We start from the raw sequence: 15,974 nt of genomic DNA on the forward strand, positions 1-15,974 counted from the left end.
TGTATGATAACTAGGGTGATATAATATTGATGGGTTTTAATAGTTTTAATTTATTTAATTTCTTTAAATGAATAAATTAATATAAATAGATATTACAAATTATGCTCTACGTGAAAACATTAAAAACATTTTGAATGTTGCCAGTGACAAAGGTCTTTCTCTTTGCTTTAATCCATCCAACAAGTCCACAGGCACTGTTTAATGACAGCTCTTTTACAATGGTGCGAAGGATTCTCTTTCACATATAACAGTACAAACACATCCTGAGACTGGGCGTGAATGTACTATAACAGAAAATAATTAGAGAAGACAAAATGAAAGAAAAACACAGTAAAACAGTTGAACCCTCTTCTAAACTGATGTTGGCAAAGCAGTGCAAATGCAATCTCGCAGCTCAAACTGAATTTCAAAATACAATTCACATATTCTTGAAAAGGATGTGTAAATGATGTGTTACACATCTCTGACTGAAATTAGGACATGCCGGGACATGACTGTGAAAATATTACTACAATTAGCAACACACTGAAGAATTTCAAGTTATACAATTTAAGTACTTACTTATAAAAATATTTTGAAAATAACGGTTCAAATGAAAAAAGTTGCAATGAAAATAAGTAGAATCAAATCCCAGCACAGTAACAGATGTTCATTTTAAATCTCTGCTGAGCAATTTTTAACCATGCTAGCAGCTTGGCTCTAGGAATGACAATGTCTTTCTGTTAGTCTGTCCACCACTTTGTCCAAGACTGAAATATCTTGATGACTATTAAAAAGTTCACTACGTAATCTTGTACAGGAATTCATAGACACAGAGGATGAATCCCAATGACTTTGGCGATCCCTTGACTCTCCCCTAGAGCCACCATGAGCTGGACGTTTGTGGTTCAAAGTGAAATATCTCAACAACTATCAGATGAATTGCTGTTACTTTTACAACAGATATTCAATGTCCCCAGATGATACATTCTAATGACTTTGGTTATCCCCGGACTTTTTGTCTAGCGTCACTATGAGGTTGACTTTAGTTATTAATTGAAATACCTCTATAGCTACTGGATGGATTGCTGTGAAATTTGGTATACATTCATGGTTCCCAGATGATGGCTTTGCATCTAGCGACATCATATGGTAGTTTTGTTCAACACTTTGGATTATAAACAAACACCTGCAGAACACATGACATCCCATCCCCATCAGCTTCAGCTTTACTTCTCTGTTTCTGTGCTAATTAGCAAGTTTGCATCGTAAACCAACACAGTGAGCATGGTAAACATTACTGAGTTCGAGTACAGCCTCACACAGCCAATGGCTGTGGACTCTTCGTCTTCTTTTAATATAAACAAACTACTCCTTGTAGTGCAGAAGGTTTGCTAATACAGCTGATCCCAATGAGAATCAATGCCTCAGTGGCTATGTGCAGCTTTCAGCTCATTGATTTGGTTAATCAGTTCATGTGATTGACTCCACAGCTCACATGGTAACAAGACCCTTTTTCTATTAAGAAAGGAACCCAAGAACTTTGCCAAAATAGAATAGTCTGAAACTGACAAGTAAATTAGACTGTGTGCTGTTGAGCATACTCAACATACAGTCGTAAAGTTAGGTTAAAAAGAAAGATTTTAAAAAGAGATGACAAGAAAAAAATGGATGGGAGAAAAAAAGCGATGTCTTTTTCAAAAAAGGAAAACTCTGAAGATGGACAAAGGACTTGTGTGACTAACCAAATTAATCATTTAACTAATTAACTAAATTAATAATTTCATTCATCATTATGACAACAGGAGTCACTGCAGTCAAACAACAGTGTCATATTGGCTGCTTTAGAGAAGGAGGAACCTTTGGGGAAAATTAATGAAGCACTCACATGGTGCTCTTTTAGGTGTTGGCACATCATTAAATGACTCTTGAAAATGAAGGGATTGGGATATCAGAGTGTACATGTGCGCAAACACACACAGGTTTACTTATAAAAAAAAAAAGCAAAAAACAAACAAACAAACAAACAAAAAAAAGACATCAAGGAAAATAATACAGTCTTATTTGGAATGAAGAGCTTTTGGGCATAAAAAAGAAATCCTGGCTAAAATACTGAAGAAAAACCTGAAGATAGCCAGAAGCACTCTTGCTTTTGTCACTTATTGAATTGACACATATTCATTCTCTGGACACTCACCTCAACTTTAACCATAACCACTGCATACCTAATCTAGACCCTAACCTTAATCTAATATACCCAAATTTGAATGGTTCACCTTATGAGGACTGGTGTTTTGGGGGGTGAGTCCCCACAAAGCAACTGTGAGAACAGATTTATGTCCTCACAATGTAGGTAATACAAGTATACACACACACTAAACTCCAACACAGCTGAAGCTCAGCAGCACTTGTGGAGTGGGCTACAAAAGCAGAAAAGAAGTGATCTTAGATCCTAATACATCCAGCCTCACTCCCACACACACACACACTTTCTGTCCCTCGAAGAATCATGTCAGAAGCTTCCTCTCTCGCCGTGTTAAACTGTGCCTCCACTCAAACTAAATCCCTGGAGTGAGAGTGAAAATAAGTAAGAGAGCAAGAGAGAGGGAGAGGGAGGGAGAGAAAGCGAGACAGAGAGACAGACAGAGAATGAGATGGGATTACAGGGATAATGTGAGCAGATGGAGGGAGGTCGAGGCTCCAGCAGGACTCTCCACTCCAAACGGATTAAAAGACTTCAACCGAGCCACCGACAACCAAACGGATGCTGCGTCCCTCATGCTCGAGACACCGAGCTGAGCCGGGCTCACCCCCCACCGCCCGCCGCTAAGCCCGGAAATGAAAACTTGCCGTCTTTCACCATGATGTGGTAAACAGTTAGGTCATTCGAGATATATTTCCACCCACTGCACCCCTTTCCCCCCTCTTATCAAACACATAAAAAACACATTAAAAATAAAAACATCCATTTAGGAAACATTTACACTGATCCCCCTCTTTACACTCTGTATTAAAATGCATCCTGTTAGAGCAAAACACATCCAAATTCAGATAGATGCACCCAGGGCACATTGAAGATCCAATCACCCAAACCAGCATTGGTCAGAGAGGGATTTAGACATATTACATATTGTTAAGCAACAATATGTAATGTGTCTGTAATCTACAAACACACTAAGCTATTTTACACTTGATATATGACTCAGATCTTTATTGTAATGGTTGGATTTAGCTGGATTACACATTAAAATGCACTTCCTACGCACTAAACTTTCATTTCATAAAAATGCAGATGGCACTCCTGTCACTGCCTCTCATACAATACACTGTATTTACATCTTATAAAATTGACAATAAAACCTTGTTTTGTTTTGTTCATCTTCCACCACCAATATCCTGACAATCCATTTTTGACAACGATGTTATTATTCGAGCTGTCTCCTGTGTGTTTGATTCCTGTTAATTTGTGAAAAAATATATAATAACAGAGTCCGTCAGAAAAGATGAAACTAGAACAGCTTTTGACAGAGTGCAGAGAAAAAAACAACATCCGCTAACATATTTCATCAACTGGTGAAATTTGTTCCACTTGCATAAATGAAAAAGGAAAAAAGCAACCTGGGAGAATTCAGATGTCAAAAGTCCCAACTGAATGCCTGCTTTAAATCAAACAGCAGCTGAACATAAGCTGTGTCTTGTGATGCTCTATAAAGGAACTCTCGGAGGATGCCATTGTAGTGCAACAGCAAGGTAAAGTCACATTTAACACTGAAACCTATAGGTTTTCCTTCAATATTCATGTGGAATGAAGAAAATGATTGTGACAAAATAGCTAACTCTGCATGCTGTTACTGGGAGTGTAAATTAGCATTGTGTGCCAAGAGCAGGCTCAGCTTATTTTCTGCATCAGGATACTTCACATTACAGAGACCAATAGGTTACATTGATAGGGTCACTCCCCCAGTCAAATGCTGTTAACTGGTCTTAATGGAACAAGTATGGGAACTTTCCAGTTACCTCATACAGACAGATGGATAGACAGACAGATAGATCCACCTCAATATTAGACTGAGGATACATATTGTCTTTACATTCTATATTCTCCAGTGCTCAGTGTCACAGTCAATTAGCCCTGTGTTTCATCGCTTCACATATGTATTCATTAGTGTGAATGTGGCTGCATGTTCACTCTCACCGTCTCTTTCCTCTTGCTCTGCTCTATCCGCAGGTGATAATTAACCTGTTGGTACGGTGGCCGTTCTGCGCCGCCCTTCTCCCCTGACATCCCAGCATCTGTTCTGCTGGCAGCAGCAGCAGACGCATTCACACTGCCCTAATTTATCTCAGCACATGAATCATCATCAACACGGATGAATGTCACTCAGTTTAACCTCTATTGTAAACACCGGGCACTTTGACACTGCTCACAGGCAGACTCCCCTGGGAAAGCCCAAACTTGTCTGATCTCAGGAGCTAAACAGGATCAGGCCCGGTTAGCGCATGGATGTGAGGCCGCCAGGGAATTCCAGATGTTGTAAAATAAAATAGCATGGTGGTTCAGCAACAGGGCCCACGGTTAGAACCCCACCAGAGCTAACCTTTGTGGGTCTTTCTGGGTGAAGTTTTCTGCCTGTGTTCATGCGGGTTTAATCATCTCCCAAAAAACACTCCAAGACCACTCACCAAGACTCTGACCTCAGGGTGCTGCACACAGACACTACTCCTTAATTATAAATTGTCAAATGTCCCTGTGGAGAAATCTGTCCCAATATTAAGTATTACTCAACACAATGTAAAACAGTTTATTTTGTCCCCTTTATTATCATGACGAGGATATTGTATATCTTGTCAAGTAGATTCACTGAGAACCTTACAGAGACTTTCAGGGAAGAAACTTTTCTTAGCCGCAACATTAAAAATGATCCAACTAAACAATTATTTCATCCAGTTATTAAAATCAAGAGAATAAAGATGCCAATACTGTCTCACTGATACAGCTCCACTGGGAGTGTGCAGTGTTAATGAGTTTAGAAGATAAATATTTCCCTTTGGACAATCTGAACAGAACTGTTGTGAATCAAATTCTGCCTCTCCATGCGTAATTTACGCACACAATTAATACAATGTGGTATATCCGCTTATCCCGGCAAACCACCACAGTAAAAATATCAAATTATTAGGGAAGAAAATGTGTTACTTATCATATTTAGGACAAATTATGTTTATATGTTGCACGAGGTGCCTGGCAGGAAAAGCAGAGAAGACGAGAATTGCGCGCACAGAGCCTCATGTTCAATGCCGTCTCTCAGTCTCTCTTTCTTTCACACACTTTCATACACACACTGGGTCGCTCACTGACACAGATACGCGCTCGATCTTTTGCTCACCTCTTTTATCTTGAACTTTGACGGAGATCTCGACCAGAGGCTCCGTTTCTCGGTCCAGTCTCCGTGATATGACAATATCCCCGCTGTCCCGGCTAACGCTGACCGGTGAGCTCTCCACGTCTGGCTCCACCAGCTCAAACGTGGCTGACTGAAACCTCACCGGGTTCAGGTTCATCACCACCGAACCTATCCCAGCATCCTCGGACACGTTGATGAAAACGGGGCTGTCCGATTCCAGTACTGACCTGGATCTTCGCGCGGGCACTTTATTTTGCGGTTTAGTTGTCCGTTTCTCCGCTTCGGGGTTCGATGAGGACGCCACGGGCCATTGCCGTGGATTGATCTCCACTACGAGGCTCTGGCTGGTGCGGGGTGGCCACCCGCGGTCCCGTGCAAACACTTTAAACTTAATAGGTCCATCCAGACCGAGGATGGAGTCCACCAGGAGGATGTCACCTGTTTTGGGCACCGCATAGAAACTCCCGTTTTTGGGCAAGACGAAATAGATGAGCTCCGCGTTCTTGCCGCTGTCATTGTCCCGCGCTGTGACCGTGTAGATCGCCGTGCGGAGCGCAGTGGCATCATCCAGGTTCAGTTTCACATTGGCACCGGTGAAGGTAGGCTGGTGGTCGTTAGTGTCCAGGACGTCCACCTTGATGGACGCCACCTCAGCGACAAGGGAAGACTCCTCTTCCCCTTCCCGGGAGAGTCCCGCGCATTGCCCGCAACACAAACCAAGACCCAGTGCGTATTCAGCCCGTTCCTCCCGGTCCAGAATCCCAGAAGTCTTCAATAAAATGTGGCCCCGTTTATGGTGCGCAAAGACACGAAAATTCTCGCTTCCATCTCCCATGAGTTTGAAGTGCGCTGCCGCTGAGCCGGGCTCCTCGGTACCGCACAGCCTCTGCGAGATGAGCCGCTTCAAGGGGACACTCAGTCCGTTGACCCGGGAGCCCGGAGACGAGTTCTCAAACACATGCCCGTGAAAGAACGGCACCTGCTCCACGGTCCTGTTCCCGAGGGCGCACGAAAGCAAAAAGGGTAAAAATGCGATCCAAATCATGACTAGATATCTCAACAGCTCCACTATACTAAAGCGCTCGTGCCACACAGAGATCCATGGGTGCACTCGTTCCTTTGGGATATTTCTCCTCTTTCCCTTAAAGATCCAAAAACTTCCATTAAATTGGAATGCACATTTTCGTTGGCACCATACTTCAGCTTGACGCAAAAGAACTTTGTCTGTGTGTGCGTTTGTGTTGCTCGTCCTCCTGCTCTCTCCTCTGTCTGCTGTCTCACCAGCAGCGCTCTCTGTGTGTGCGCGTCCCAGGGAAAAAAAATGCTTCTTACAGCTCGAGTGCGCGCTTACCTCCGCTCCCTTCCTGGCTCTCTTTTGCGTGCGTTGTTTCCGACCGATCTCACACGGGGATCACACTTAATCCGTCTTGCGTTTGAGTTGCTGAAAACTGTGCGCAGCCATACGCCGACATCCTCTCAGATGGATCAGACTTCTTATTATGAGAAAATCGGTTTTCTTTGCAACTCAAATGTACCGATGAGATGTGATTCATCACGAGGATATCACACAGAACCAGTTGTTTTACGCATGCATTGCCAAAGCATCCAGCGCAATGCATCCGAAACAGAGTGATGCAGCGGTAACGGATTCGCTCATCGGAAATGAACTTCTCAGCAAAGGAGCGGCGAGTCGAATCAACTCGTGCTCGTGCGCGCGCGGGCACAAACACCCACACTGCCAACTGTGCGCCAGTATGTGTGTGTATCAGGGAGATCCTCAGGGAAACAACCCGACCTCTCTTCTCACTTTGATCAATGTCCAGTCTTGCACGTCCAGATCCATCACTCCTCTTTCCAATAGCGCGTCAGTCCATTGGATTAAAATAATGTAAAAATCGATCATTTTTAAGCACCTCCAGGGGGGGCAAAGAGAAAATAAAGGCTTACTACTCCAGGCAAGGTCTCAGAGAGACTCCATCCTCCTTCTTTATGTCACAGGGAAATGCCCTATTTGAACTTGTTCATCACACAGTGTGTTTTGTTTTGGAACTGTGGTCTCCAGGGGTCTGTGAAAGTTGCAGGCAGGTCCACATCAAAATGAATAACAGTCTGGAATTTAATAAAACAGATATTCACTCTCATATATCAACTTTCACTTTCATATCCCCTCCACACATGTAGATAGAATTCAATACTAAATTGACAAGACCTCAAATCTTGCCATGTGGATCCCTGCTAATAAATCTGAGTGTGTTTGTGGATCCAAGGCATGCTGCATGGTCATTATCTCATCCAAAGCACCAGTGTTATGTGTGCTCTCTGTAATGTTTGAACTCCTACTCACTAAAACACTGCAACCTGTGCAGTTTTAAAAGTTTAAAATCAGCAGTCCTTGGATAACAAGTTTCGGGCTTAACACCAAAACTGTGTTCATATATTCAGTCAAAGTTATGTGTTGTGTGGGAGTGAAATTCCACTGGTGTTTAGCATAACATTTAAAACCAGAATGTGAAGCTGAGTTCACTGAGCAGTGTTTCAGAAGTGAATAAAAACTGTTTTGATGTCAAGGGATACATACAATTAGGAAATCATATAGGCTTTCCAAATGTACCACATGTGATTCTGATGTGTAGAAATACAAATTTGAAGATAAAGCCATTACCTTGACTTAAACTTATGCTCTATACAATAAACTAACATCTCAGACATCCATCCAACACTTTGGTACTTAACAAATTACTAGAAATATGTAGAAATGCTGTATAATGCAGCATGTGGCCTTGACTGAACAAGTTTTAATCCAACGCAACACAAAATCTGCCAGTGAGCTGTAATAATTTCACATTTTAAGGCAGCTTTAGCTGCTCAGAGAATTCTCTTTAAACGAGTGACCATGCGGACCATGTTAAACTTGTAAACATGTATCATTACTTATTACCAATTATCTTAGCCTACAGACAGATTATCCCTGTTTAAAAAAAAAACTTGACAATATTAGTTTTTATGAGTAATAATTACCACATTTAAATTACACCATTGAAGAAAACAGATCATTTCCTGTCAGATTTCCGTGCCCCTGCAGGGTGGAGTTAGTCCATGATATACAGTAAGTATATATCTAATTCTATCTGCAACTAATTAAGTAAAAGTTCTGAATACTTCTTCTAGCACTGCAAGTCTTATACAACTCCTACACTACAATTATGTCACTAAAAGTTTTTGTAGAAATAATTCTACAAAATGGAAATGACACAGGTCAGGTTGTTGGATTTGTGTAATTTAGTGTAATTTAAATGATTTTGTTGATTTCTTATGATGGAAAAAATGGATTTGGCTTTTCATGAATAGATTTTGGACTTACAAGATCTTTACAAGATCCAACCTGCATAATAAACTTTGCGTTTGAGCTTTGTTCTGTACCTTTATCCCTCCATGTTATTTTTATTGTATTGTGCAGCACAGCATTACTCTGTACTGTGTTCTTCTGTGTGGATTTGTCCTTTGTCCTATTCAAAAAGTTAAATCTATTAATAGACAAAAAAAAATAACTACTGATATTTCTATGCAGTATCATATCTGTCATATGAAGTGCATTGTCATGAACACATTTTCAAAGCAAAAACAAGCAGAGGGAGAAGAGAGAAGCAGACAGAGATAGATTTGGTCAGCTGTTAAGCCTGACTGTGAAGTAATATTCCCCACTGTGGCAGTGACAATGGCCCAGACTGAATCATCTCTTCCTCTTATCTCTTTGTGCATCTTTGTTGGATTTAAAATAAAACTCAATATGTATAAAGCATCCCCCGTAACTGTTTGCTTATTCATAATAGAGTCCCGAGCCTGTCTGTATTACAGACAGTCTTTCAGATCACGTCTCTGGAAAAGTCACATAGGCTATTCCAGTCAGCAAGTCAATGGACATTTGAAGACATGCACTCTGAAATCATATGACAAACAACACTGTTACTGAACTGGACTTTTTCAAGCATTCTCTGTGCTGAAATGCCCGTCGGCAAAATAATATGACTGTAGTACCTCTTTGCTTCAGCAAAGTCAAGGTGGTTTGGCAGGGAGAGCAATGTTCAGACAAGGGTCAAAACACTTGTGTGTTTAAGTGTATGTAAGTGAGTCTACCTGGCAGAATAATGTGTCACAAATAAGAGCACCATAAAAGAAAGCAAAGGGCAGACAACCTCTGTACTTAATGGTACATTTTAAACATCATTTCCATTATCTAAAATGTGTAAAAGATTCTTTGTTATCTTGATCCCTTCAAAAATTTCCTTTTGACTCTAAACAATCATAGATGGGAGTTTTTGGACTCAGTATTTTCTCAAAACAGATGGACACTGTAGACTTGTGTTACTCAAACAGGAGGAAACAGTGCATTTGTTGGGGACTATTGTTGGCTGCAAATTGATAAAAAAAAATTGTTGCTGTATTAGGTATTTAAAGTACCCAGGTGGTATACAGTATGTGGGATTGACTGAAAATAAACTTAAGTGTGTGTGTTCATGGTAAAGAGGGTACATGTCACCCAGTGCAACGGTGAGTGTTTTGACAATGATTTTAATAGTTTTGGGGTTTTTGGTCAAAAAGGACTATGACAGAGAAATAAGCTATATTAGCATTTGGATACACAGACATTACTTGTTTGTAGGATGAATTCATTGTTGGATTTGTTGGTAATTTAAAAACAAAAAATTGCCATCCTTATCCTTTCAGGTGGCCATTTTCATGTGGAATAAGTCCTAGAATTATAGGTGTTAAGCAGTTGTTATAAGTGTGGTAACACTCACCGGACGCTAACACTCCCAGGGTAACCAGAATTATGATGGTATTGGATTAAAATGATAGAAAAATGATAGAAAATCGTCTCATTGCTGTCAGACTAGAACATCGATATTGGACAAGTCTACAAAGCCCTGTATTTTGTTCAGGTACTTTTTTTTCATATCCAATACCAATATTCTCCCTTTTTACAATATCTGGGCATAGCAACTATGGTATGGTTAAGGTTAGAGAAAGATTGTGGTTACTAACAAGGCAAACATTAAAATGAAATTGCTTATTAATTAGCAAAATATTATATGTCAGTGTATTACTGTCAGTGAGAGGTAAGATATTTTACATTTAGTCTCTTCCGATTCAAAATTAGCATTAATTATATTTGATCTAATTTGATCAGGTTACTGTGCATCTCAGCAACAACTCTGAGATAACATTCAAAGTAATTCAAATGTACATCCAGATGCATTGTGACATCACATCTAAGATGCTATCATCCATTTTTTTCTTCTAATCATGATTCTGGCCCACCAATATTGTCATATTTAGATCCCTTGGCTGCCCTTGTCATAAAGTTTGGCCGCCTCCGACAGTGAGCAGCAAAGTGAGAATGGTTGGTACTCAATCTGTCATCTTCCATTCATTATCATGACAACTGACAGACTGCACTGAGGATCATTCAAATCCATGCAGGCCCACTAAATCTCAATAAAGTGGAACGTCAATCTGGCTCTGGCTCTACCAAGCAGTTTTCACGTCTGGGGTTTGTCCCCCTAGAACAAGAACAAGCTGTTAGATTGACATAACACACACTCCCCTAACTGCTATTGATTATTCTGCCCGCCCACTTTTACAACCTACCCAGTCTTAATTCTCTTTCTATCCATCTTTGTCCTCCTCTCACACCATCTCATTGCACAACCAAATTTCAATTAGTGGATTATCAGCTGTGGAACACTGTTGACCCCCCAAAATCAGGCTTTTTGACAAATGAGGAACCAGCTTCAAGCCTGTTGAAGATGCACAGGCAGAGAGAAGGGAGAGCAAATATAGCATTGCTCTAGTTTATAAAGTGCTTGGCAGGGAAAAAAGAGGAAGGTGTGAGTTCATTATCCAGACATACAATTTCTCACTCTCCCACCTGCAACAGGCTAGCCATCAGGGGAAATATCTTGATAGGATGATAAAGAAAACAGAGACAGGGAATATGCTCAATAGTGCTTTGGAGAGGCGCCAATTGGACTTTGCTGCAAACACAATCTGGAGATCCACTGGGCTGTAAATTGGCTGGGTATAATGTCGGCGTGTGTGTGTATGTTAGCGTGTGGGTGTGTCAGATAGTGGATAGGGACATTCGGGAATGCTAGCCTGGAGCTTTAAGTCTACTTACCAAACAAACAAACACAAACAGTTTCAGTTGCAAACCCTGTTCACATGAGGCTTAGTTACACATGGTTTTCATCTGTCATGTTGAATCTTTATGTTACTCCACAAGCATTTTTTTTTCATGTATAGGTCTTGTGACAACAATACTGATATAAGCGAAAAGAAACATAAAGTAACCCTTACTTGGTCAAGTGTAGTTTTAGCATTTAAATGCTATCCACATTAAATAAAGCCAGCAAGGCTTAAATAGGCTTAATATTTATTTTAAACATTCCACTTTATATGCAAATCCTGTCCTGTTAATGACTTACTGTGCTTGGTCATAAATTCATAATTCATGCATTTAAATGCCAGTGAAAAAACACACTAATAATGTGTTAATACAGCAAGATCTGTTCGACTGCCTTTTGATCCTACCTTTTGACCAGAAAAGCTTTTGGTGCAAACCCTTAAATTCTTTATGACAATCTGATATTGTCTTCAGAATCACTATATCAACTTTATTAGCTTATATTAACAATAGCCCTTTCCATATTTGAGGACCTAACAGTGATGTGACCTGTCACCTGGACAAAGGTTGTACCTTTGTATGAACCTATTCAAGCTTGCACACGGGACAGGGCACTCCAGCTTCACTTGACAGCACTAACACAATATGGAAGCAGCAGTATAGTAGTAGTTTGACAACTCAAATTGTGAAAAGCACCAGGGTCATATCCACAGTTCTCATTCCAAGTCAAACCAACAGCCCCACCACGTTCAACTGCCTCACTGAGCACATGGTGTTTCGCCTAACAAATGGATCATAATACCTCGGAAGAGTCAAAGCCAACTGTGCAAAACACACCAACTTTTAAGCTAGGCTGGTCTTTTTTGAGGGTTGTTTTTTGGCATATTGCTTTCACTGGACAGCACAGAAGAGAACAGCAGGAAGAATAATTTTGAGAGAGAGAGGAAATTACATGCAACAAAGGACCCAGCTTGATGGTATAACCTACCACTGGATCACCTGGACCCCATGACCTGTTTGAATGTACAAACCATTTGAGCTTGACTGATCACACTAAAATTAGTGATTTCCTAAAACTGTGGCCATAAATGTCACGCTTAGCTCTCTACTTTGCAAGAAACATACCTTGTCAACTCTATGAGAGAACATTTAAAGTTTCTTGTGGGAAAGAGTGAAGAGGATGTCAGAGAAGACATTATGGCTTTGCAATCACTAAAGCACTTATGATGATAGTGGAGCCTGGCATAAACTGAAGTGAGCGACTGTTGTTCCATCTGATTCAAGACTACAGATGGTCAAGTCAACCTCATTAGTGACAAGATTGATTTGACAGCATCCCAAAACAAGAACAACTGCATGTGCATGGAGACTTTAATGTCAGAGCATGACTACTTGTTGCCTGTCTTGGAAAACATGACATTTGGAAAGATAAATGATAACAGTTTCCAATTCCTAGAGCTCTGCACATGCTACAAGATATGCGCCACCAGTTTGACTAGTGCAAGCCACAACACAAGTGGCCATAGAGACATCCAAGCCTCAATCATCATTTTCCCTGATCATGGCCAACCCCCCCAGCAAGACTGGTCATTTCCTCAGATAGGGCTGCATGATGGGACTTTACCCAAATAAAATTCACTATTCGGTACCAGTGGAGAAACATTAGGCTTAAAGATAGTTGAACAGCATCCAAACCCCTCTGCCCCAACACACGTCTGATGTCAGAATTTGGGGGGCTTTATCCAACATTTTTGTAACTTTCTGAAACCAATAATCCGACAATCAGCTCTAAAGCCCTCTGTTTTCATTCTTCATGCAACTACAGTACTTTTATCACTTTTCCTGCAAACAATGCCTTTGAGGAAGAATTGTTTGAAAGTGTGCATCGTTTTCCCCATTTGAACAATTATTGCATCTCAGCCCCTTACTCTGACGGCAGGCTTTTCACCCTGCGTGACTGTGGCCATGTGGAAAAGCTATAAACACTTCACATTGCCTTTAAATAAGGTTGAAAACAACATGTCATATGAACTAATTTGTTTCACCTATAATAAACCAGGCTTTAGATCAGCATCGACTGCTTATCCAAGGCTTTTCCAAAGCCTGACGACGATGCACTAGAAACCCACAAGAAAGACCCCACAAGGAAGTACAGACTACACTTAGTCCCAAGATGCTGATCCCACTTTGCCATCATCAATTACCAGTCATAGGCTGTTAATCAACTCACATGTTGAAGACTGTCACATACCTCTCACGTGATACCAAAATCAATAAGCTCACTGAGAAGGTCGCAAATACTACTCTGACAGGACTATGGAATGTGCAAAACATTATTATCAAAACTGTGACGTATTTTGTTTGTGTGTCCAAAGTACTCTACTGTGTGCTACTGTGTCTTGGGCATTGTACGCACCTCAAGGAAAGAGTGTCAGCAGATAAATATGTTCCCTTAAGTGCAACCTTTGGATCTCCAGGTAAAACACAGTCAATCCACCAAAGTTGTGGACTGTGCTCAGGCCCCAACAAGCAATCCTCCTGTTTGGAAAGATGGGGAGCAAGCTGAGAACTGTCAGTTGCCCACACCTAAAATGCCTATAAGCATGATCTAAAACTTACCCCTTCGAGGAGCTTGCACAAGGCACCATCTGCTTGTGACCATCACTGAACCTGCAATACAGGCAGGTTGCATCAAAGTGGAGCTGGACCATTATAATAAATTGCTGTATATTTGAATGCTATAAGTTAGAATGAAAGTCACTTTTGAGTGAAGCAAAGAACTTAAGAGCCACCAGTCAGAAAACTTTTCTCTACTCAAACTGACTGGTTCACTCAAGAGTGCACATTTACAAGAAAACCAATCACCATCATATACTCTTAACATTAAGCATGACACAGACTCACCTGTACTTAGCTCTCCATCAGGCTGCCATTCTTGGTGCTGTTCTGTGCTGTCATGCAAGTCTTAATGGTTTATTCAGCCACTTTCTTTCTACAGTAACTCCACCTGCTAAGTTCTGCTTTTATGCACCACAGGGGGATTATGTACTTCTGGTCAAAGTCTAATGTAAGTGTAGCAGCTAGCTATAAAAGCAGATCTAGCCATCTTTATAGCCACATTTCCACCATTAATAAACCTTTTAATATTAATATGTGAGCATCCAAAACTAGCCATTGCTTTCTGTTACATTTTTACATGTTTCTAAAGACATCAACACTAACATGACTGAATTAAATCAAAACAAAGGAGTCATCATAATACAGCACCTAATGGAACATAAAAGGGCCTTTAGAGCATCAGCCTGGACAAGCTATAAAAATGAACTGTACTGCCTGTCAATTTCATTTGGCAGGATGTGGAAACTCAAACCTCTCCAAACTGCTCCGACTACTAATGGAGCCTCATAATTCCAAACTCTGTCCCTCACTTCGGAGAATAGAACAGAAACTCAGTGGATACAATCCTGTTTTTACTTCCTTTTAATAATGCATGAAAGTGAATAGATTCATTTCCCCCCTCTGTTCAATATTTAAGTGCACAAGGCTACCACTGATCCTCAGTGAATCTCTGTTGCTGCTTATGCTGCATTGAGTGGCTCCTCAGTAAGTTTCCCAGTATCTGACTCTTGCTTCTCTGACACCATCTGAAGCAGAGAAGTAATATTATATGGATTCCCTAGTAAAAGGAACCCATATATCAAGGGTACTGGGCCAGCGGATAATTTCCTCAAGCCGTGCTATTGAGGATCAGCCAGCGGGGGTATTAAGGAGAGGCATAGTTAGGCTGGTGAATTGAACCCCATTACAGTTGGATCAAGTCTCTCTCCACACCTCTCTCTTTGGTTTCTCCATCTACAGTATCTAAGCTATCTAATATTTTACTCTTTCTACCTGCTCTATCTGCTCTGTCTGTACCATGCCTTGTTGAATAAAAGGTGGTGTACACTGTATAGTTTTTCTTTTAGTACATTTGGTTGGAAATTTTATTTTTTCTTTCCCATGCACAGTGAGGAACTGCAAACTTAAGCCAATTTCTAAAAGGGTATATATATATATATATATATATATATATATATATATATACATATATTTAGTTTGGGTCCTTCTATGTGATCAAATTAAACGTATGGTCTCCCTCTCATAGACAGTTTGAAATGTTCTGTGACCATTGTTCTGTGGTCAATAGTGTCCCTCAGTGGTATTATATTATGATATATTATGATTGTAGTTTTTACTGCATAGCATTTATTTTACAGCTTTACTTAAGTTACGTTTCAGATTAAGATTTCAAATTAAAAAACATTATAAAATACAATCCACAGTTAAAGTGGCAGTCTGACAGATCTGTTTCCTTCTCTTTGTTGGCACCATATGGTGATAAACGGTAATTGCAGGTGTACTACTCT

The 15,974-nt window shown here is 40.5% G+C and overlaps 1 protein-coding gene across 5 annotated transcripts in view; it reads right to left on the reverse strand.

Moving 5' to 3' along the window:
* LOC121900442 (protocadherin-1-like) overlaps positions 1 to 15,360 on the reverse strand; it is a 28,973-nt gene extending 13,613 nt beyond the window's left edge. Inside the window, exons 1-4 of one of the 5 annotated variants that reach the window (XR_006096993.1) lie at positions 14,473 to 15,360; positions 14,188 to 14,238; positions 13,985 to 14,106; positions 165 to 2,545 (exon numbers count right to left, since the gene is read on the reverse strand). Coding sequence is in view for 3 of the 5 variants with exons in the window: in XM_042416895.1 (XP_042272829.1) it covers positions 4,708 to 4,739; positions 5,367 to 6,429 (1,095 nt within the window). In the remaining 2 variants the exon portion in view is untranslated. Of the gene's footprint in view, positions 1 to 164; positions 2,546 to 4,684; positions 4,740 to 5,366; positions 7,411 to 13,984; positions 14,107 to 14,187; positions 14,287 to 14,472 lie in introns of those variants that run through there. The other 4 variants (XR_006096995.1, XM_042416969.1, XM_042416895.1 and 1 more) reach the window with 4 other exon arrangements.
* Positions 15,361 to 15,974: the final 614 nt, after the last annotated feature.

This window comes from Thunnus maccoyii, chromosome 1, assembly GCF_910596095.1.
Source record: "Thunnus maccoyii chromosome 1, fThuMac1.1, whole genome shotgun sequence".
In the NCBI taxonomy this organism is placed as follows: domain Eukaryota; kingdom Metazoa; phylum Chordata; class Actinopteri; order Scombriformes; family Scombridae; genus Thunnus; species Thunnus maccoyii.